This window comes from Rousettus aegyptiacus, unplaced genomic scaffold (genome assembly GCF_014176215.1).
Source record: "Rousettus aegyptiacus isolate mRouAeg1 unplaced genomic scaffold, mRouAeg1.p scaffold_m13_p_9, whole genome shotgun sequence".
NCBI lineage: Eukaryota > Metazoa > Chordata > Mammalia > Chiroptera > Pteropodidae > Rousettus > Rousettus aegyptiacus.
In genome coordinates, this window is record NW_023416312.1 from 4206310 (window position 1) to 4230321 (window position 24012).

The 24012-nt window shown below is 38.5% G+C and overlaps 1 protein-coding gene and 2 pseudogenes across 1 annotated transcript in view; 2 read left to right on the forward strand and 1 right to left on the reverse strand.

The window, feature by feature from the left end:
• The window catches only part of BMX (BMX non-receptor tyrosine kinase), a 46415-nt gene that overhangs the window by 3102 nt on the left and 19301 nt on the right, over positions 1-24012 (forward strand). The window contains exons 2-11 of the mRNA XM_016118957.2: positions 4213-4359; positions 5187-5291; positions 7151-7232; positions 9359-9478; positions 11710-11774; positions 15663-15835; positions 18644-18712; positions 19381-19434; positions 22491-22545; positions 23931-24010. Coding sequence (XP_015974443.2) covers positions 4213-4359; positions 5187-5291; positions 7151-7232; positions 9359-9478; positions 11710-11774; positions 15663-15835; positions 18644-18712; positions 19381-19434; positions 22491-22545; positions 23931-24010 — 950 coding nt within the window. The remainder of the gene's footprint in view (positions 1-4212; positions 4360-5186; positions 5292-7150; positions 7233-9358; positions 9479-11709; positions 11775-15662; positions 15836-18643; positions 18713-19380; positions 19435-22490; positions 22546-23930; positions 24011-24012) is intronic.
• On the reverse strand, positions 2084-2202 carry LOC118608422 (annotated as a pseudogene).
• On the forward strand, positions 21744-21862 carry LOC118608400 (annotated as a pseudogene).

Below are 24012 nucleotides of genomic sequence, written 5' to 3' on the forward strand. Positions count from 1 at the left end.
TAGGATGGGGTATTATGGCCTCCCTCATAGGGTGACTACATGCCTTATAGGGCAGGATGTCACAACCTACCCCATAGGGTGAGAGTGTCATGAGTGTGACCAGTAAATAAAAGCGTATTTTTAAGGGGCTTTAAATGGTTCCTGGTACATGGCAAGTCCTCTTTAAATGTTACCTAGAATTGTTACTACTACTACAATCGCTCACGTCCTTCAAGGTCTAATTTTAATGCCCTCCCTTTCATAACATCTTTCTCGATTATCTTAAGAAGACAACAACTTTTCCTTCCCCGGACCTTTCGAAGCATAGACAACAGATTCTGCTCTGGCACTTGAGTTTCTTCTTTCTACCTTTCTCTTTTGAAATCATGAGTCAGTACCCACAGTGTGCCTTGCATTGTCATATAAGGATTCTCGCTCAAGTCACATAGTCAAAGACCTGTTGCCCATCTCATTTTACCGATCAGAAAATTGAAGTGTAGAGCAGGGAAGGGACTTAGTCAGAGTGACAGAGTTCACAAATGACAGTCCTGTCGTCTCCTCCAAGCCTTCTGAGCCTACCACCACAACAACCTTGCATATTAATTAGCTATGAAACCTAGCTCTCAAACCTCTTTGTTATCACTCATGGCACACTGGAGGCTCAAAACCAGGTGTGCTAAATGGACCCGCAGAGTCGAACTTCATACTCTCATGATGTCATTTCCTTCTAAATGCTCAATAACCCTGGAGATTCCAAGTTATGTCGATTCAGCATGTAGCCTTTATACATGTTATAGGGTACATAATGCTGGCTGGCTTCCTTCTAGAAAATTCTATATTGATTCCTGCCAGTTATCTTCCTCCCCTGAACTAATTTAATCTCTTTCTAGTTTCATGTGCTTATGGAAATAGGCAGCCAGAACTATTTGGTAAGCAAATTGATGTGTCTATTCTTGGTAGGTGATAATATGAGAGTCCAGCCAGATCCCACCAGCACCTCTATGGAAATAGATTTCTGGTTTATACTGACTAACTTTAGGATCTCGTTCTACTTTGAATGTTTTTTTCACCTTTTCAACCAAATTTCCCTTAAGGAAGGGTAGACAGAGCTAAGTTTGCTAGTCCTTGGATAGGCATTTGAGTCAACCATGGTACCTGAGCCCTATTGATTTATCATCCTAAAACACGGGAAGAGATGTTACATTTTTAAAAATTAGTTATCACTGATTATCACCTCCTATACCAAGGAAGACCATAGAAATGCCTTCGATTTAGAATGTAGGCTAATGTAGAAGAGAGAAGTACAAGAAAGGGATAGAAGCAAATAGAAGGAGAAACGCAGGTCCAAACTTGAGCAGGAACCAGGTGTTATCTTAGAAGAAAGTGATGTGGAGATGACAAAAGTGTGAATCGTCTAAACAGGGTTCTTCGATTGTGTTAGGAAGCATGAGAGTCCAGCTTAGAGGGTAGAACTTCGGAGAGAACTTTTAAGACGTGTGGCTCCAAGTGTTCGTTGCATGAGAAAAACAGATTGTAGGCTCATATGCACAGTATGTGAACTCATTTTGTGAAAATACACACGTGCACAAATACATTTGAAAAAATCTAAAGGTATACTCGCTAAAATGTTAACACTTTTTTTTTTCCTTTGCTTGTCTGTAGTACTTGGCTTTGTAGAATAAACCTATATCACGTGCCATTTAAAAAATGAAGGCCAAAAAATTCACCAAGAGCAAGATTTTGGAATGAACGATTTTGTTGAAATCTGACAAATTGTATTGCTTCAGATACAGCAACATGTACAAAGCCTTGGAGGTTTATTAGAGAATGCATTTGCGGACTTGATACTTCCCTTTTTAGTCCATTGGCTTTCCTTCAATAGACAGAAGCAACTCTGTGAATTTTGTTTGTCGATGGCTTCTGTGACTCATCATATTAATTTTTTAAGGTCAAATTCTCTCCCAAAACAACTCTAATGTGATGAATGTGAAAGTTCTACAAACAGATAAGTAGGGGTATCATTAGGTAGTACTGGGAAAGGCTGCGACATACTGCCTTGGACACTGGGATTTGCATTTTTAAAACAGCATTCTTATTTTTTTATCACCTACAGCACCTGGTCTTCCTAAGTGGTCTCCCATCCAAGTACTAACCCGGCCCCACCCTGCTTAGTTTCTGAGATCAGACGGGATCAGTCGCGTTCAGGGTAGCATGGCCGTAGACTAAAGCAGCATTCTTAATGTTACAAATTGATTCAGCATCTGAAAAAAAATTTGAAAAGTAAACTTTCTATTCCACTAACCGGATATATTTAACTAACACTCTGCTTTGAGAAGTAATGTATTAGCTGTGGATATAAAGACATTTGAGAAGAGTTTTCAGTTTTCCCTTTTTGCTTTGTTAATCAATTTTTTAAATGAACAAATGTAAAAGATAAAAGCACCTCACAACTATGCCCAAAAGGGGACTTTAACTCACAAAAAGTAGACCCCCCATAGTTTCAATAAGTCTTCGATCAAATTCTCTTCCGGCCATAGACTTCGGGTGCAGAAAATAACCTTATCTAAACAGGCGTATGAGTAGAGTTTATGATGGAGGCACAGGTGAAAGGCAGGTATGCTACCTGCCCTCTCAGGTCCTGCTAGTTTTACAATACCTTGATCTCTACCTGGTCTCTGAGTCCTGGGAAGAGAAACCAGTGACCATGGTGAAGAACACACACTGTGCTCAAAAGAAACTCATTCGACTTTCATAAAAGAATGATACTTTTTTTTTTCAGATAAAACAACATACAAAGAAAAAAGTAACCAAAACTCTACTATACTTAATGGATAAGATTTCTACTACTTCTTCCTGTAAATCAAATGACACCCTTGGAGAACATTTGAGGATTAATAGTCATCCGATCTATGTAAAGAAATTATAAGAGCTAATTTTCTGGATTCCTTTTTCTAGAATGGTGTGGTCCGTGTCAGGAGGAAAGCTAGCGGGGCCTGACTATGGCCTGTGTGATACCAAGCTGTGTTTCTTAGTCTCCCTTTCTTCCCACTTCTCAGCCATCATGGGCTCATCATACTCCAGGGCCAGTGAGAAGTGCCAGTTAGTGACTGGACAGGTTCACTTGGCATCTGCCTGCATCCAGACAGAGCAATGCCCTTGTGGGTGCTTCCTGATCCAGAGTGATAAATAGGATGCAAATATCTTCTTTTTAACGCATGACCCTAGCATAGCCAGATGGAATATGAGCGCTGGGGCCTCAGAGTGGTAACTTTTTGCTTAGAGCTTGAGAGTTAAAGGTAAAGACTCAAGTACACTTGGGCTCTCTCCGACAGAGGGTGAGTAAAGTCAGTTATCTTCAGATTATCAATAAATGAAGAATGACAGTAATTACTGGACATTTGACTGCTAAAAATGATGTGATTTCACAAGGCAAAGAATATAAGAAAGTTTCTCTCTTGTGGCAACTGCTTAACAGTTCTTCTCATTATCAGACCTGATATCAGACTGAGGGTTGAAACAAATCTTAGTAGAACCAGAAAATTAATGCATTTATTTTCTAGTTTTAATGTTTTATATTGTCTGGGAAGGAAAAGAGTATTTTTAGTTTATAAAGTACCAATTTTTAAAATTCTTTTAAATCTTGTTTGATATCATTTTTAAATGTTTTATTCTTAGAAATATTGAAAAGTAAACCCATGTTCTTTATATTGAAGATCTCATCATGATCCAAAGCCAGGGGTGTCATTTACAATGATATTGGAGTCTCACACTGGTTTGGATGCCTTGGTCAAACAACTGGTCAGATTAATGGAAAGAAATTCAGCTGACAATTACTTCAGACATAGTGAGCTGTCCAGAGTTCAAATTTTTACAAGTTTGATTATATCTTATTTAATTCAACACATGGCTATAGAATACTTAAGGAATAAAGGAGAATTTTGATAAGCTGCTCTGGAGGGTAGTGTGAAGATGGTGAATTTATGATCCAGAGTAGGAGATTAGTAAGACATATTTATAAGAGTCAAAGCCAAAACAGTAGAAAAAAATATATAGGTATATGTGTATTTATGAGCCTGGCCACTTTTCCTGTATAATTCTAAATCTTTCTAACTTTTAAAATTATGTTATTTATATTATCCCTGAATGAGAAATAGTTGAATAAAAATTATGAAAGTAAAAGAGAAACTAGCTAGATGCTGCAAACACTAACTTTAATTATTTTATTTTATTTAGGACGACAGTATGGATACAAAATCCATTCTAGAAGAACTTCTTCTCAAAAGGTCACAGCAAAAGAAAAAAATGTCACCAAATAATTACAAAGAGCGGCTTTTTGTTTTGACAAAAACAAACCTCTCCTACTATGAGTATGACAAAATGGTGAGACCCTATTTATTCCATTGTCTTTATACTATTTTTCTTAAGGCTCTACAAAGTGCTTAATTATAATAAAGCAATATCAGGTTTTTTAGTTTACATGGTAAAAATCAGCTCGCCCTCACTTTTACATTGTCTTTTTTTTTAACCAAGATATAATTAACTAAAGATAAAGGACTTTAAAACATTGGTTAACTAACTTTACCGAGGCAATTTGTAAACCACTTTAGAATAATGGATCTCAACTAAGAGTGATTTTGCCCCACAGGGAACACTTGGTAATGGCTGGGAGCATTTTTGGTTGTCATAATTGGTGGGGTCGGGTGGTCTTCTAGTGGGTAGAGGCCAGGGATGCTGCTGAACATTTTATAATGCGCAAGACAGCACCCACCATAAAGAATTATCTGGCCCCAAATAGTGCTGAAGAAACCCTGCTTTAACAATGCTGGAAATAAGACTATTTCATACAGTTGAGAATTCTATCACAGTAGAAATACTGTCATAAAATTGAAACGACATGAAGAGGCTTCGTGGAGTTGAATTTTGATTTCCCTAAGCAGAGTAACCATATTGCAGGTGATTTGAAATGTGTTTCAAGATTATCAAATAAAAGTTGAAATGGGTTTCAAGGTTATCAAAACCTGCTGCTTGAAGACATGCTTTTGAAAGAGTATATGAGTTTAGATCCGCACTCGAAGAATATATTCTCTTGCCATTTGATTTCGACTATTATAGACGAATTGGTCTGGTTCTCACATGCCCATCCCATCTTCAAATCTCCCTTTTCTGTGTGTCACATGAGGCATCTTATATTTTGTTTTTTAATTCAGAAAAGAGGCAGCAGGAAAGGATCAATCGACATTAATAAAATCAGATGTGTGGAGAAAGTCAACCTCGAGGAGCAGACCCCTGTGGAGAGACAGTACCCATTTCAGGTAAGGAGAGGACAACACTTCGGATAGGTGGGTGGCTTGTCTTTCAATGTTTTCTATTACTTCGAGTCAATATATCGGAGATAAATAAAGCTGTCGCGAAATAATTCATTAAGATGATGACAAGGTTTGGAACATCTCCGGATGGGAGTTGGGCGGTTTGCTAAAATTCTATCTGTCCATCTGCCTTTCCTAGAGAGAGAAGAAGAAATGTAAGTATGTCAGTCACAGTAGCCTGACTTGCCTTGGGCTCTGCCAGTCTCTCTCATCAGACATTGATGGGCATTTCCAATGTGCTACAAGGTACTAGGCAGCTATAAGGAATAAAATATCTTCCCTATCCCAAAGGCATTTACTGATCATTGTAATGCAGTGAGGGTGAGTGCTAAGGTGAAGGTCAGCAGAGTAGCCATGGTGCCCCAGGAAGCAGAAGCTTCACTCCTCACTCTAAGAAGTCAGGGAGATTTTCTATTGGAGGTAGGTCGGGAAGGACCAGTGGAGTTAAAGAGGAAGGGCAGCAAAACAAAAGCAACAGCAGATGTCAAAGCACTGATAGGTGAAATAGTATGGCAGCTTTGGAGCGCTCCAAGTAGTCCTTATGAGTAAAGCAGCCCTGTGAAAGAGTGGAAGAGATGAGCCTGGAAAGGTAGGCAGGGCCACATCACGAAGGGCTCTGCACAACATGCTGAGTTTTCATTTTACCCTGAAGTATTTTTTAAAATGGTGTGCTATGGAGAATGTGCCTTCAGTACCCTTGGGCAGTGACTTGATCTAAGTCATGACCCATGTTTATTATATCACGAATACCTTTCTTATGTAATGGTGGGTGGACTGCTCTGCCAATGTTCAGACTATGCAGTACTAGTAGTATAAGGGAACTCTGGCCAAAATGAAAACCAAGTATTCAATTGCTGAACAATCTAAACTTCCCACTTCAAAAAACAACATTACCCAGTTGGGAGAAACCGGGAGAACGTGCGCTCGTGGAAGATGCTTCAAATTCATATCACAGGGACATGGGCTACTCAAAAGAACACAGGCTTTGGAGCCCCACAGAGCCCCTCGACACTGCTTATGCTTATGTAACCACAGACAACATACTCGATCTCTCTGAGTTTATTTCTTCACTTGCAAAATGGGTATAATCATATAGTTTTCAGAGTTGAAATAGGATTAAAATATTAAAGTATCTAGGGAAGAGCCTAGACACTAGTAGATATTTAATAAACGGTCTGTACTATTTACCAAGAAAAGTTGAATAAACCAGAGCAGGATCTGGGGAAGGCATCGTAATCTTCAAACATTTAAACGAGTGTCTTAGGAATAGAAAATGCCTTATGCTGGCGATTCCTAGGGTGGCACATGACCCAAGAGAATAACTAACAGTAAAAGGGGGACACGTTTTTACCAAATGTAAGCGTGAACTATATAATGATCAGAATATATGAAAATTGGCAAGGATGGCATAGCAAAAGTAAAGAACAGTCCATCCCTGAAGATATTTTTAAGAAGAGAGCAGATAAACATTTTCCAGTTGGCTGTAAAGAGTCATGTACTAGGTAGGTGATAGGACTAAACACTCCTAAGACACCTATAATATCTAACATTTTATAATTTTCAGATTCTCCACGGTCCAGGGCAACCCTGCTGTAGTTTTCCAAAGTTGTAGAGGTGTCTGAGTTAAAACAAATTGAAAAGTGGAAGACAAAAATAACTAGATGTTTTCCATTTCATTCCAGTGCTAATTGATTGATATTCTATACACACTCAAGGTTTCCTTTGGAAAACAGAAAATTTGCAGTTGCACCAGAGTGAACTATGATGTACTTATATCTAAATGTACCAAATCTTTTCATTTCCAGATCGTTTATAAAGATGGGCTTCTCTATGTGTATGCATCAAATGAAGAGAGCCGAAGCCAGTGGTTGAAAGCATTACAAAAAGGTAATTTAAAAAAGTTATAAAAGCAAGTCATCTACTGAGTTCTTTTGAGGCTTGGCAGAGGAAAGACGTGACAGACAGTAAAAGAGTCCAATGCCAAGAGAGAATCTACTGATTTGCCTACCATCCTCAGAGAATGTGCCATGCTTATCCTCATTTTGCATTCTCATTGTTACAGAAGGGAAGTCTAGGGATCAGATTCCCACTTGCCTCTACTCTGCACAGAGCTGGCTATTGTGCCTTCCCAGCAACTGGGAGTAAGGCAGGACACCTGCTGGCTTCCCACCCACTGTACTTGCCTTTACCAGGACAAAGTCTATATCCTCACTGGGCTTTGCCAGGTCCTGTAGCCACTGTTCTTCGGATATTTATAGAAAGTTATATCTAATACTAAGCACTTATCATTTGCCAGCTACTGTGTCAAGTATTTGGAAAACATTTCCTTAGGTAATCCTCTTGACAACTCTATGGAAAGAGGTCATACTGTTCTCCATGTTTTCAGATAAGTGAGCTAAAGATACACGGCCAGCATCACCTAATAATGAAGCGCTCATAATTTAATTACCCAAATCCAACTTTTTAACAAGTACAGTATAAATGCTAGGTTTCTGGGAAAGCTTAATGCCAGAAACTAGTGTTTTATAAACTTAATTAATTTTTTGTGTGATTTCTGTAATGATTTTCATTGAATCTTCATTAATATTTTAATAAAGTTTTTGTTTAATACCAGCCTTTTCAGGTAAGCTGACTTAAACTGAAGGAATGGTATTACTAAAGCCCATTGTTTATTGAACACCTACTCTGGGCCAAACATTGTGCTGGATGCTTTACGTACATTTTCTCATTTCCTTCCAATGACTCGGCAAAGTAATTATCATTACTACCATATACTTCCTTGAGTCAAGGTTGAGAAGGAGCAGAATTCTCCTGTGATCAGAATAAGGAATCCTCAAGACGAATATAAAATCAAGAAGGAAAGAACACATAAGACCAGCCCTTCCCACCTGGAGACAGACACTTCTTAAAGTATTCTCTACTAAGATCTTGTAGGTTTCTCTGCTGTGTTTCAAGAGAAGCTAGCTTGCTGTAGACACAGTATTACACTCCAAAATAGAACGTCATTTCTTTGGATTTCTTTGTCCTGTTCTCATGGGTTTTAAAATATGCATATGTTCCTAGAAAAGTAGCACCATAAACTACTAATTCTTTAGTGTAAACAGGTCAGTCATGAAAGACAAAGAAGGGATGAGAAACTGTTCTAGATCAAGGTAAACAAGATCACTAAATGCCATGTGTGATTCTGGATTGGATCCTTGATCAGAAGACACTGAGTGATCATAAAGGATATTATTGGAACAATTAGAAAAAAAATTGAATATGAAAAATATATTAAGTAATAGTATTGTATCTGTTAAATTTGCTGAATTTGATAATTGTATTATGGTTATATAAGGAAATGTCCCTGGCAAGAGAAGTTACATGCTGAAGTATTTGTGGGTGACATTATTTAGGACATAATATCTGTAACTTACTTTCAAATGGTTAAGCAAAATACAATGATAAAAATGTATTATAATACTACTACTACTACTACTAAGTATGTATGTACAAAGAAAGAGATAAAGCAAATGTGGCAAACAGTTAAAAATTGCTAGACATTCATTGCACTATTCTTGCAACTTTTCTATAAGTTTGGAATGTTTCAAAATAAAAAGTGGGAGGAATGTGTATGTTTATTAGATATTCTTTTCTTTTTGCTAAGATTTAGTTCTACCCTCAGGTCCTTTCTGTCATAAGGGAACACCACGTATTGTAACCCACCAACTTCTTTGCGGATGTGTTTCTAAAATCCTAACACCAAGCTGATCGGTATATGCATTTTCTACTAGGTTTTTTAAAGACTGACATAGTTACTGTGTTGTTCTCACTATATACATGATTAGACTTTTCTTTTTGGCTTTTTAACTTCTAAGTGAAAGACTCACATCCTTTGGGAACCATTTGCATTTATTCTGGTTGCTGGCAAAATGAAGTTTTCATTGTTCTGTGATAATAGTGCTTACTGAATGTGCTTGTTCTCTTGGGCCAATGTTTACTCATGCTGTGTTTTCTTCCTGTCTGCTCCCCAGAGATAAGGGGCAACCCCCACCTGCTGATCAAGTACCACAGTGGGTTCTTCGTGGACGGGAAGTTCCTGTGCTGTCAGCAGAGTTGCAAAGCAGCTCCAGGATGTACTCTCTGGGAAGCATGTAAGGTGACCCCTCTGTTGGGTGGACCCCGAGTGGAGTATGCCCCATTAGGCAAATTTGCCACATGTCCGAACAGCTTGCCAGTTCAGGAAAACAAGATGTGCCAATTTGGTTGGCATCATGAAATTCTAGTTTCAAAGATGCTATATGGCAAATGAAGTCTACTTCTAGGGTTAATGTTTATTAAAATAATAAACATTATCTGCTACAATCTGCTATTCTTTCACTTCATTATAAATATTTTTTTAAATTTGAATCCTGATCAAGCAAGGAGATGTTTATTCCTTCCCATAATTCTTCCTGGTTTAAGATAAATTCGAAATAGGTAGAATGTGGCAAACATATCACCACGGTTCACAAGCTAAAATTATAAACTGAAAAAAACAACATTTTTTAAAAAACATATGTCAAAAGATAAAATTTAAGTAACACTTTTAATCACCATATATAACAAATGATGGATGGGCAAGTTTTAAAAGATATATTTAAAATGAATCGCCATTCCGTATGTATTTGTTGATTTCTTAATAACATCAGAGAAAGTAGTGAAGGGTTGGCTTCAAGTGCAATCAGATTTTATCCAGAGTTATATTCCTAGGGAAATCTGCCTGAGACTTTATTTGGTGACAGAAAAGAAAGCCCACTGAGTGGCTTTGAAGGGGTAAGGGAGGGAAAGAATTTTGTTATTTTCTGCTTGTGCCCTTGAAAGCTATTCCTTCACCAGGATACTTACATAAGGCAGTTTTATATATTTTAGAAGTTTATCATTGTTTAACAACGTGAAGTTGTCAATAAATAAAAGGGAATTTATTTTAGTAAGTTTTACCAGCCTGGAAAAAATATGCTTGCATTACAATGACTTTAAAGAATTGAATGAAATCAGTTGTGTGATAACACTTTCTAAACTGTAAAACACACGAAGACATGAAATGTTATCCAAATTCACTTCATAACAGTATCGACACCTGACAATTACGATTGTCACTCCTGGTCAATTTACAACAAAATCAATGAATATTCATTGTGTTTTCCATCTCGATTAAACTATACAATGATATTTATTAACATTAATTAGATCACATTACTCTTATGTTCATGAATTACAGTGATTTGATAAACTATACAGAATTTACTGTACGTGGGCCTTCCCTGCACTGTGAGGGGCTGAGGAGTAATGTGTCCTTATGACATCAATCATTGCCCTCGATTATTCTGTCTGTGGTCTGGCATCATTACCCAGCAGGCCAGATTCCAGCTCTGACCTTGCCCAAACTCCCAGGAAAAAGGCCAGAGAGAGCACTGCCTTGGGATTATCTTCCTAGGATCTGTCTTTATGCCACCTGTCATGTGTCCTGGGTGCCACCAGCTCTTTGCCAGCCTCTGAAGAAAACCACAGACTGAATATATGTAATGGCTCACAAGCAGCTGTGATATTGGCTATAGGCCCGACTATAATTTATTACCTTGGCCTCCTCTGCTGAGCTATGAGGGAGCCCATAGGCACTGAATGGAAACAGTTGAGTGTCTTTGCTTTCTTCTGTCTCCAAAATGCCCTGGACCACTCTCTTTCCAGGGTAGGTGGTCTACAAGTAAGTTGACCATATGCCCCAGTTTGTTTGGGGCATTCTCATTCTGCAGCTGGCGAACTGGCATAATTATTAAAAGCCTACCTATCACTGTCAGAAATGTTCCCATTTGGTCAATAAGCCATATGCCCATCCCACTTATACGGCATGTAATGGCTTCACATTTGCAGCCTGGACATCAATCTACATGTATGGGTAGAAAGAACCAACAATTATCATAATAACAGGGGGAAAAAAGCAGAGCATACGTTTGTTCACTAATCAATCAGCTATTTATAAGCATCTTGTATGAGCCGATCAAAGATGAATCAGACATGGATTCTGAATCCTAGGGTCATAGGTACTATACAAAGGATTAGGTATATGCTACTCAAATACTAGGTGGAAATGTATAAATTAACAGCTTTTAGGATTTAGAGGAACTTGAAATTTTCAGGGAAGATATTGATATCAATGGTGGAGGAGTGGCGTTTGAGTTGATGTTATACAGGAAAGCGACAGAATCATTCTAGACACCGTGTCTAAATTCATTTAGTCTGGAGGGTTGCTAACGCGAGCTAGTTTTTTCTTTTGATTCATAACACTGGATGTTTTGCTTTGTTCTATTTAAAGTTCCTCCCGCTATAAACTAGTTTTACTTTTCAGATGCTGATCTGCACATTGCAACAAAGGAAGAGAAACACAGAGCCCCCCCCTTCCCAGACAGAGTGGTAAGTCAACATCTAAACTTTTTCTAGTCAAGATATATTAAATAAACCAAGTTGTCAGATTCGAGACTAGAAAATATGGGTTTCATTCAGACTGCTCGGCAAAGAGAGAAAAACCTGTGATGTATCACCAATAGCAATGGCAGTATCAAATAATAATTCAAATACGGAACCATTTTATAACTGGGCCTCTTTCTACCCTATATACATATAATCACTAAAAATGAGTACATGTGACAGAAATTCTTAAGATGGCATCACACATAACAAGCAGCTGTTACTAGCTGTCATTAGTCTCCTACCACTGGCATGGCCAAGACTGCCTCATATTAGTCTCCTAGTGAAGGAATGGGACCCCACAGGGCAATAGCAGAAAACATTATTCTTTCTCTTTATTATCCCTTCAAAACCACTTGTGGGCTTTATTCTCTGTCCCAGAATGGAATCTCAGGGAAATTCCATAAATTTTCTAGTCACTCTCAGATGACATAAATTTCCCCAATTACTAGTAGTCATGAAAATAGCCTCTAAATTGTCCTATTTAGTCAAATATAGGCGGGTAGAGGGAAAAATGAAGTGGGTAAAGGGGCTCGAATATATGGTAGCTGAAGGAAACTGGACTTTGGGTGGTAAACACACGATAGAATATACAGATGTCAAATGATAATGTACACCTGAAAAGTATATAATTGTATTAACCACTGTTACCCCAATAAACTCGATTATAAATAAATAAATACATACATACATAAATAAATTGTCCCATTTAATGTCATAATCACACACATCCAAACATCTTTCCAAGTTAAAACTTTTCCCCTTTGCCTCGCTCAAGTCTGCATCAGAGGGAAGCCTGCTTTGAGAGAGGGGTCCTGCGATTTTCTGACCCTTTCAGAGTTGGGGTCCAGGAAGAGCAGGTCTAATAAAAAAGAAACAGTCATATGTGGTTGGTCCCATCATGATTTAGTAGTGGTGGCTTCTGGGTGAGGCAGTTTTCCAATGCTGATTCTTTATCTTATGGAAGACTTTCATGGATTTCCCACTGGGACGCACATCCAAATGTAGTATATGACAGAAGAAATATTTTGACCCTTAACTTTTGGGTCTCTGGCCCAATTTTACTGCTGGGGCAATTCACCAATCTTGAACAGACTTCCTTTCAAGATGGCTCCCAGCCAACCCTCTCCCAAGGGTAGAGTTGGCCTCCAGGAAAATAAACAAAACCTTGACTATTTTGGTTAATACAACTGTATGTGGCTTGCTCTCGTAGTACAAGGCTGCTGCAACCCTTGTGCTCTGCTTTTTTAGGTTCATAGCTACAGCTTCCTCCTCTTAGCCTTCCCAGGCAGGTTATCAGCCTCCTCCAATGCCAGGAGACACATAAAATGGCCTCCCAGTAGTTTCCTGGAAGCTCACTTGATATAAAGGGAGCATCTCTATCCATCCATCAGCTCTATGGTATCTTGGGTATTTATTTTCAGTTACACACATTCACACGCACTTCTAAGTAAAAACAATATTTTTTTGGTGAACCAATAAAAATAAATCTATTATAATAGGTTGAATTGTGTCCACCAAATTTCATGTTCACTCAGGATGTAACCTTATTTGGAAATAGGGTCTTTGCACATGTCATTAGTTAAGGACTGAGTTGAGATCGTACTGGATTAGGATGGGCCATAAATCTTACAAATGGTGTCCTTACGAGAAGATGAGAGGACAGATACACACAGAGAAGACCATTTAAAAGCCTAGGCAGTGATTGGAATCATGCTGCCATTAAGCAAAAGAATGCCTAGAACTACCAGAAGCTAGAAGAAGCAAGCCAAGATTCTCCCTTGGCACTTTTTAAAGGCTGTAGGGCCCTGCTGAAACCTTGATTTTGGACTTCTGGTGTCCAGAACTGTGAGAGAATTTAATTTCTGTTGTTTTAGTCCACCAAATGTGTACTAATTTGTTATGGCAACCCTAGGAAAAAAATACAATTATTAAGATTTAGGGTTTTATTTCATTATCAGAGATAATGTTCTTTTTGTTTGCCTATATGCTCCAGTCCCAAAGCTTGACAATCATGGCCCCATAAAACACCTAAGCACAATGTCCAGACTAATCTATAAGGCAAATCTGTTAGGACAAAAGGTCCAGTAGTGGCTGCCTGAAGCCGGGATGGGAATAGGAACTGGCTAAAAATGGGCATGAGGGATCTTACAGGGATGATAGAAATGTGTCCAGACTAGATTATGGTGATGGTTGGCCAACTTGATAAATTTAGTAAAAGTCACTGAATTCTATACTTATAAAGGGTGAATTTTATGTTATGTAAATTATACTACAATAAAGTTTGTTTTAAATAAATCTAAGGGCAGGGAATAATTTAGGAGCCAAAAAACATGTTATCAAGTCTCCAGCAAGGAATTCTTTGGGAAATGTGTTAAAAATTATCAGTGAGGCGAATCGGTGGCCAAGGACTGTTTTGATTATAAATTGCCCTAAGGGATCAGGGATCAGAGAGAGTATCAGGAAAAGTATGTTTTCCTTTGCCTTGTTTTCACAGGAGCATTCAAGAGAGGACTTATTTCACTGAGCTAGGAAAATAAAAATTTGCTTTCTAGCTGTTCTGTTCAGACTTCCTATTGGGGAACTTTCCACTGTATTTATCTTTGGAGAGAACCACCCCGCAGCTCATAAATAGCAGCGTTCTGCATAACTAACTTTTCTGGGATGTTAATCCCTGGAAAAAAAAGTCAAATACCGTGTGAAAAAAATAACTTCAGCACTTATATGTGTTTGATGTGACTTTTTAATTGAAGTATAACATGTACTTAGAAAAGTGTACAAGTCCTAAGTGGTCAGCTTTGATGAATTTTCACAAACTGAACATATCTGTATAAGCGGAATCATGAAGTATATAGTCGTTTATTGTCTGGCTTCTTTGGTTCACTTTATGGGATTTGCCCATTTTTTAGTATCTGGTTATACTTTATTCTCATTGCTGTATAGCATTCCAATGTGTGAATATACCACTGTATTAGTTTCTTATTGCTGCTGTAACAAATTACTACAAATTTAGTGACTTAAAGCGACAGGAATTTATTCTCAGTTTCGAAGATCAGAAGTCTAAAATGGGTCTACATCACTGTGTTCCTTTTGGGGACTTTGGGAAAATCTATGTCCTTGCCTTTTGCAACTTCTAGAGGCTACCTACATTTCTTGGTTCCTGGCCCCTTCCTCCTTCTTCAGGGCCAGCAAAGTAGCATCTTTCCTCTCTGATCTCTGCTTTCATTCTTTCATCTTCTCCCTAATCTCTGAACTTCCTGTCTCCTTCTTCTAAGGGCCCTTTTGATTACATCGGGCCTACTCCGATAATCCGGAATAATCTCCCCATCACAAGATCTTTAACATAATCACATCTGCAAAGTCCCTTTTACCATTCATTATTTAACCTACTACAACCACAATATGTTTACTGTTTTAACCTTTTAACAGGCATTTAAGTAGCCTCCACTTTTCATCTATTTGAAATAATCCTGCTATGAACATTCTTTTACATGTCTTTTTATTTCACTGTTGGGTTTGTATATAGAATTTCTAGATCATAAGGTATGTGCACATCCAGCTTTAGCGGATTCTGTAAACAGCTTACCACTTCATACTCCAACCAGAAAAGTAGGAGAGTTCCGGTTGCTCCAAATCTTTGCGAATGCTTAGTAATACCCCTTCTTTCCCTCTTCCTCCCACTCTCCCTCTCACCCACTCCCTCGCCCACCCCTCCCCCTTCTCTTCCTTCCTTCTCTTCCTTCTATTTTAAGAGTTAATATACTTTGCTTGCTGGTTACCAGTACATGAATCTGTGCCTCACTGTGATATATTAAAATCTCTTGTCTTCCAAAGCTGAAGATTCCTCGAGCAGTTCCTGTTTTCAAAATGAATGAACCATCTTCAAGTACCACTCTAGCCCATGACAGTGACTCAAAGAAAAACTATAGCTCACAGCCAAATGTCAATATGCAGTATATTCCAAGAGAAGAATGCCCTGACTGGCGGCAAGTGAGAAAACTGAAAAGGTAAAACTCAGCTTTTTGTCTGGCTGCCCAGCGTGTAGGATAGACATCGCCCCACTGCCTCGGACCTCGGAATCAAGGCCCCTGACGCAGGTCTTAGCTAAGACAGGGCTGTCCTCTCAGAAAACGTTCAGCGCTTAAGCCAGAAGCCAGAAGCAGCAGCCCCACTGGGAGTGAGCAGCATGGTGTTTCCATTTAGACTATCCAATTTAATGATCTGAGGAATACTCCAGCATTTTATTCCCTATTTTCTCACCCCCTTTCCTCCAAATAATCTCACATTCCAGAACTCCAAATCTTTAAAACGTATCCTTTATACGAGAGAGCTTAGAATGGGCTGACTTTTGTGATGTGCTTTGGCATCACTGGCCAAATGACAAGTAGCATTTGAAGCAAGGTGTGGCTTGCCTTCTCGGGATGCACGCCTCCGCCTCTCCTGACATTAGCCTCCTTGTATTTCATTTTGGGTGTTGAGCAGAGTATACGGCCTAAAAAAGCATAAAGCCAAAACTGAAACTACTTTGAAGGCAGTAACTAAATCGTGTATATCTCTGGGGTCTGTCACCAAGAGGGCCCCACACTTGATGCTCAATAAATATGGAATTGAATAGCGAGAGGACAATATGAGAAAGAGTCGGGTGACCATCGTTTCTTATTTGCTGCCTCATTCTTCCTTCCCATCATGCTGTTCATTGCCTGACATCTTCTCACCCAGTTATTAGCATCCCTCCAGCAATGTCTTTCCCATGATGGATGCAGAGCATCTTTCTAACTCACCAAGTATTTCTTTTCTTTTCTTTGTTTTCTCCTTTGTCCTCTCATTCTTTTATTCTTTCCATCCTCGTCCCTTTTTACCTAAAGCAAATGCCTAACTGTACTAACGATACAGCCACAGGGCTGTATGGAACTTGAAAGAATGTAGGTGTATTCTTGCTGTCTTGTTCAGCATAACAAGCTGTGATACCTTTCTTCCCAAAGTGGAGCTAGAATCCAAGTGGATTAATCTACAGCTGGTGGCTGAGAGCAGGGGTTAATTCGCTGGCAGCCAGTGTTCTTGTGGAAGGAGACAGTAGATAAGCTCAGATCCAAGGTGGAGAGATGACATGTCACTTTTGCGCCAGGTCCCCTCCCTTCCAGAAGCCCCAGTGATTCATTGAGGGAGGTATGCAGTGAAGGCAACTGACCAGTATTCAAATAAGCAGCAGCACTATTGATTCGCATGGGGTTGCTGAAGAGCTATCGACTCACAGATCCTATCTTTATTTAAAATGATCATATTTTTTATCACGGATTTTTGCATACATTTTTACTTTTAAAATATTTTATTAAAACATGATTTATCTTGACTACTGAATTTTTTGACACCCCTCTTAGATTTTGCATCCAATATTTAATCCTGATTCTAGATTTTCCCCTAGAACTTCAGAAAGCTATTTATCTGGACAAAGCGTTGATTAATCACTTCTTAGCTTGAGCAGCATTACACCATGTGAGTGCATTGTTATAATTGCTAAAAGGTCCTCATGGAGCTGATAATTTAAAAATACAGCCATGATTCTCAGCTCATATAAGTAGATAATATTTCTTATCAACTTTCTGTCATTTATACTATCTTCGCTGAGCTGCTTTTTAAGCTTTATTTTTTCCGAGTAGTAAAATAATTTGTGCTCCTGTTAAAGCATTTGAATAGTGTAGAATTTTCAGTGTACATGCCTCTAAAATGTTTTCATTTTACACATCTAGAGAACTTAAAAATCGGTATTCTTAAAGACCACACGGCCTTCTTTGGCACTTGCTGTTTTCTCTTAATTTCTTGGACATTTTCTTCATTTCAATACCTGAGCATACACTGAATTATTTAATTTTAAATGTCGCAAAACAACAGAATTTACCATCTTAGTCATTTTTTAAGCACACAGTTTTCCATTGTGAAGTACATCCACCTTGTACAATTCGCCTGGTTCGAATGTTGACATAGTATTCCATTATATAGAGAAACCTAATGCGCTATTCATGGCCATTCTCCATATGTTCTAAGAAACAACAGGCTAAATAATTTTTTAGCATTTTTAAATAAGAGTTTTCTTGTGAAGCGTTGAAGTATAAAAGCTCTGTGAGTGAGCAAGGCTCTTTGGGAAGGTGGAGAGGGAGGCACCCCTGGAAAGGGAGCTAGAGAGCATTTACTTATTAAGGAAGCTTGTCGTTGTGAAGTGTTGTTTTGAATAAGAGCCTGAGATAGGAAGGCAAACAGGAAATAGGTCCTACCTACATTCCAAATAAAACAGCCTTTGAATTTGGAGAGGTAGGCACTTCCTCACGCTCTGCTCAACACCCAAAAGGAAAGAGAAAATGATGGATGGCAAAGGATGATGAAAATTTTGTCGATCCATCTGTGCTTACGTGGAGTTGAAAATTCAGTGTTTTCAAGATCTTAACTGCAATCACAACAGTAAAGAAGAAAATTAATTGTTTTAAAATATAAGTGACAGAATGCTGACGTATCTGTAAGAAAATCGAGACAAACCCAATCAGGCTGATTTATTAATCCGAGTCTTCTACTGTTTGAGGTTATTATGAGCCATTAACAGTTCCCTTTTGTTTAGGGATACTGTCAAACCACTGCTTAGTGTCGAGGTCCCTGCAAAGATGAAAATGTGAAAATGACTCATTAGCTTAAATTTCAAACCAAGTGAGATGTATGGGTCAAAATGTTGTGTAAAGTTAGAACATATCTAGCAAAATTACTTTTGGCATTTAACCTTTGTAAATAAACATAAATTTACAAAAGATATCTTTTTTTTTTTTTTGTAGCAGTGAAGATTTTGCCTGCAGTAACCAAAGAGAAAGAAATGCGAATCACAGCACATCAAAGATGTCATGGTATATGGAATTCAGATAGTCCTTCACATCCGGGATTTGCTTCCATTTGCAGGAAAACTAACCAAATTTGCAATAATTTTGCAACTAGACTTTACGTTTAAAGTAAACATAAAACCCAAAAATCCGTGTAGTTTGCTTTTCTGAACCTTTAAGTTGGTCTGAATTGATGACTTGTGGGTTAATATTTTCCTCACACTGACTTTTCCTACCCATCATTTGTGACATACACTGGTGTTAGCATGGACATTAATATACCTAGCTCAGGCACCTCTAGCAGGAGGAAAAACAACCTAGAGTCGAATCACTCTAAGAATAACTATATACAACCCGAAATTTTTTAAACTTTATTCTACAGCTGTCCCTGATGGCATTTTCATCTATTTCATGAGCCCAGTCTTCTGAGACACTCAGAGAAATCCACATTCTTGGGGGCCTCTTGAGAACTTCTTTTATCAAACAGCCAGTTTCTCATAAAACTGGAAATGAACGTAACTTTTGAGTGATTCTCTCTTCACTTTGCTGATACCTTCCCAAGTGCAAAAAGGGAAGCCTAACACCTAAATTTTACATACAGGATGAAAGCAGGGTGGGATGTGATATCACACTGCTAGATATTTGCATTATTTCTTGGTGGTTTTTGTATTTCTGTTGTTGCTTCTCTTCTTCAGGGGATTACCTGAGGCAAGTTCATCTGAAGAAGAGGAAAACCTGGATGACTATGAGTGAGTTTTTAAAGCCTTCTGTGTTCCTCTAAAACTAGACATAGATGTTTCTATTCTATTCTTCCCTAAAAGCATTAAAACGAATGGCTCAGACTTGCTCAGGAGGATGTATTACATGGGTAAACTCATGTGAGGTTCTGGGCCATTTATCTGGATGAAGGGTGTCAATGAGCTGGGTTGTTACTAATGAAAATTTTTTCTCAGTCTGGATAATCTAAATTAACGGCACATATTCGTTAGATTTATCATATGCTTGGTTTCCCCATCACTTTATTTTGTCTTCATAGATATAGCGTATGATATTTCTGCTGATTATTTCTTCCCTAAAGGCTTCTCACCAGGGTGATGTTTGAAGGCATTTATTAGTATTCAGTCCAATTTTTTAACTTACTTGTGATGCTGCAATTGTACAAGAGAGCATAACTGAGCCTTGAACATGACAGCATTTATGTTGAGAGATTTCTGTTCCTAGGGTGACCCTAGCATTTAACATACAAATTACGACACTTTAGAGAAAGAGTGTGCTATGAAATATTACACCTGGACACGAGACATAAACTGGACTCTTCTAGGCAAATAAGAATGTGTGATCAGCCCAACTGTTCTGACACAGGCTGGTCTAAGTGGCTGTTAAGGTCCTTTCCAACATCTAAGATGGTATCATTCTACAAACAAGGATGAATAAATCTCCTGAAGTTGGTATTAAGGAGAGGTGGGAGCAGTAGGGCATACTGCACCTCTCAGACACCTGTTACCTGACAGCAACCATTTGCTTGAACACTAGGATGATGCGTATTTCTAGTTCTGTTGTTGTATGAATGTTGTTATTAATTCATTGTCTCTAAGTGTGATGAAAGCTTTTATAAAGCTCTCGCTTTTAACATGTTTCTGTTTTGATTCTTCCTCTTCTTTCTAACACAGCCCGGCCCTTAGGCATACCTGTCACATTGATATAGACGTGTTGTACCTTCCACCCTTCTGCCGCGTGGTCCCTTCACCACCCTCTAGCTTCCCTTTAGCCCTACCTTCTTCCCCAACACCAACCCTTAGGACGAAGACATAAAAGACTCAGAGCAGCACCAAAATTATCCGAAAAGAATTACACTTTAATAACAATGACTTAAACCAACAGGAGTGAACACCTAATCATGGATTTTAGTCTTTAGCATTTAGATGAACTGGAAATCTTTCTTTGGTTCTGAAAACCCAGATCTGACCATATGGACAGTCTGTGAATCCATCATTTCTAGATTTCAATGGTATGTGAGAGCTGTGCATTGGGGAAAATGACCAAGAAAGACCCACCTTCTTAAAATCAAAGAGGTCAGGACCAGAGGGCTACATGATCTGAAGCTCAGCCTCCACATACCATGCTTGGTGCCTCCGGCTTCCTCCTCTATCATTGTAGCTGAAGCATCTGTTTTATGGCCATAAATTCATGTGCAACTCTACTCTATTCCATTAAAGAATGAGGCACCAATGGAAAATTATGTGTTAGGACTAGGCCTAAGCCTCTGCTACTCTGACATTGAAATGCTGAAATATTTTTCAAAACAAACAGAGCCAGGTCTCAACAAAATTATGATACAAACACAATGTTTGTTTGTGTGTGTGTGTGTGTGTGTGTGTGTGCGCGCGCGTGTGCGGGGGAGGGGAGGGGGTTACACACAATCTCACCTCACCTCTCCAGGCCTTTCTCCTTATTTCTGATCATCTCTTTTTTCTATAACCCATAGGCTTGTATCCTGGATCATATTCTCTGAAGAGTATTTTGATTAGCTATGATTAGCTTAAAATATTAACTAATAAGAATTGATATCTCAAGTGTTAATTATATAGCATCTATAAGACTAGAGTTAGAAGAGACTTTCAAACTTATCAAGTTTAAGCCTAATTTTACAAATGCAGAATTCCATGGTTAAAAGAGACTAAACGGCCTGTCCGAAGCCATGCAAGAATCTCTGTATATCTAGAAACCAGAACTCCAAACTGGCACATCTAAGGCTCTTTCCACTTCATTGAACTGCCCCCCTCACATCTAAATCACCCTCACCCTCCTCGCATACTTCTTTCCTCCTCAGGTGTTATCTTCTATCCAGAGGATCCTCCCAAGCCCCCAAACCCATGCCCCATCCTGCCTCCCAACCTGTTCATTTCCTTAGAATGATATTTTGACCCAAACCCAAAGGCTACAGACGTCGTTGACCTCACATGAGAAATAGCTCTGTGACCTGTTGAGCTTCCCAGGAAAAGTAAAATGTGATGTTCTTGGCTAACTTAATAAAAAATGGCTGTATTTAAAGATGATAGTCTACGGCCATGCCACCCTGAACACACCTGATCCTGTCTGATCTCGGAAGCTAAGCAGGGTCAGGCCTGGTTAGTACTTGGATGGTAGACCACCTAGGAAGACCAGGTGCTGTAGGTGTAAAAATAAATAAATAGATAGATAGAAAGATAGATAGATAGATAGATAAAGATTATACCTAGCTGTCTCACATCATCTTTTTCTCAGTTCACTACAACTGTCCCTACCTTAACATAACCATAGATGCTTATCTATTGCTCTCCTGCAAATAAAAATATTTTTTTGAAAGCATTTGCTTTGAAAATAGATGCTATAATGCATGTTTCCATTGGCTCATTAAAAGAAAATTCTAAGGTTGAAACAAAGAAACTTTCATCCTTGACAACTCCAATTTACCCACTGGAATAAACTTCATTGATCTAATCTCTGGCTCTCACTCAAAATGGTGAAATGTAGGAGAATTTAGAGATGACTTAGAAGGAAGCCAAAGGTTCCTAAATGCCAGCCTATTTAAAAATACAGATATGCAGACCCCATGCCAGAATCATAATTGTGTGATGGAGACTCAAGAATCTATATTTTTGTAAAGCTCCTCAGATAATTCTCTGGAACAGCCAGGTATGAAAACCCCTGATCTAGGCCAATGACTCATTTTACAAGTTAGAAAACTAAGTGACAACTTATGCAATTAAAAATTACAAACAAAAAAATTATTAACTCTCACATGTGGAATTCTCTCGTATTGCAGCTGGTTTGCAGGTAACATCTCCAGGTCACAGTCTGAGCAGTTACTGAGGCAAAAGGTAAATAGTCTACTCTCTAGAATCCCCTCTAAGAATCTTTCTATTGTTGGGCCCAGAGGGTAATGAACTTCTTAGAAAAACCTTATTGCTAAGTATACTGTTACATCATCATGGTATTGGTAGTCCAGCCTATGACTTACCAGGCCCTTCAAATATAGCCACTTCCTCTCTTTTTTGTTATCTATTGCTGGGTAATAAACCACTTCAAATTTTAGTGGCTTAAAACAACAAGATTTATGATTTCTCACAATTCTGTGAGTCAGCTGGCCCAGCAGTTCTCCTTCGGATTTTGCTTAGGACCACTCACGTGGCTGCATTTAGCTGGCGGATGTAGTCAGTCAACTGGGTGCCATCATCCTTTTCCATGGGGCTAACTTGGGCTTTCTCACAACATGATCATCTCAAGGCAAGGGTTGAATCGCTTCTCGGATTTTTGGCTTAAGGTCAAGTGTAGTATCAAGGCAAGGGGTGAAGACAATGAACTCTAAAGTTCAGTGCAAGCAGTTATGGAGTCCCTGCTTTTATCATGTTTGCTAATGTCCCATTAGCCAAAGCAAGTCACATGGCCCAGCCCAGAGTAAATGTAAGAGGGGACTGACTGACTACACAGGGCACGATTACGGACAGGTGATTTATTGGGGCCATCTATGTAAACGGTCTACCTCAGCTCTGTCGTTGCTTGCTGGCACCTAAACCAGAATAAATTAGATGCACTAGGGAATAAATCTACTTGACTTTGTTATTAATTGGTATAAAATTATCAATAGCAAACTCTTTTGGCCTACACAATGACACTTTGATATAGTTCGACCTAATAAAACAAACCAATTATCTCTTTGAGGTGTATTAGTGAACATGTGATGACTTCCCTAACTAACTCAGTGTTTTCCTCCATTCATAATTCATTATATGCTCTTTTTGAATCTGGATCTGCTTAGAATTAGCACGACATATTAAGAAAGATTTTAAAAAGACATTAAGGAAGACAAGTTGAACACAGAACTTTAATAATTTGTTCTGTACCTTTGGTTTTCTAAAAACTCTTCCATGAGTATGATATGATATGTGGTTTTAAATTTTCTTTCTGAAAGATTTAAACATTAGGCTTGCACAAATATAAAAGAGAAAATTATCAGAGAGGGTTAAAAATCTACTGGAGAGGAATGGTTGAAGCATACAGGATTAATCTATAAATAAATAAAGTCAGGAAAGTAAGAAAGCTTAACTGTAGGTCCCCTTCTGTATCAACTGTTGGATAATCTGTGCCATCAATGAGATTTCGAGTGAATCTAAAAGATCTATTTTCCTACCACCTACCAGAAAAAATAATATTCAAAGATAATGAAAATATTTTCTGTTCCTTTCACATTTTCCTTCCTTTTCAGGGAAAAGAAGGAGCATTTATGGTTAGAAATTCCAGCCAAGTGGGAATGTACACAGTGTCCTTATTTAGTAAGGCTGTGAGGT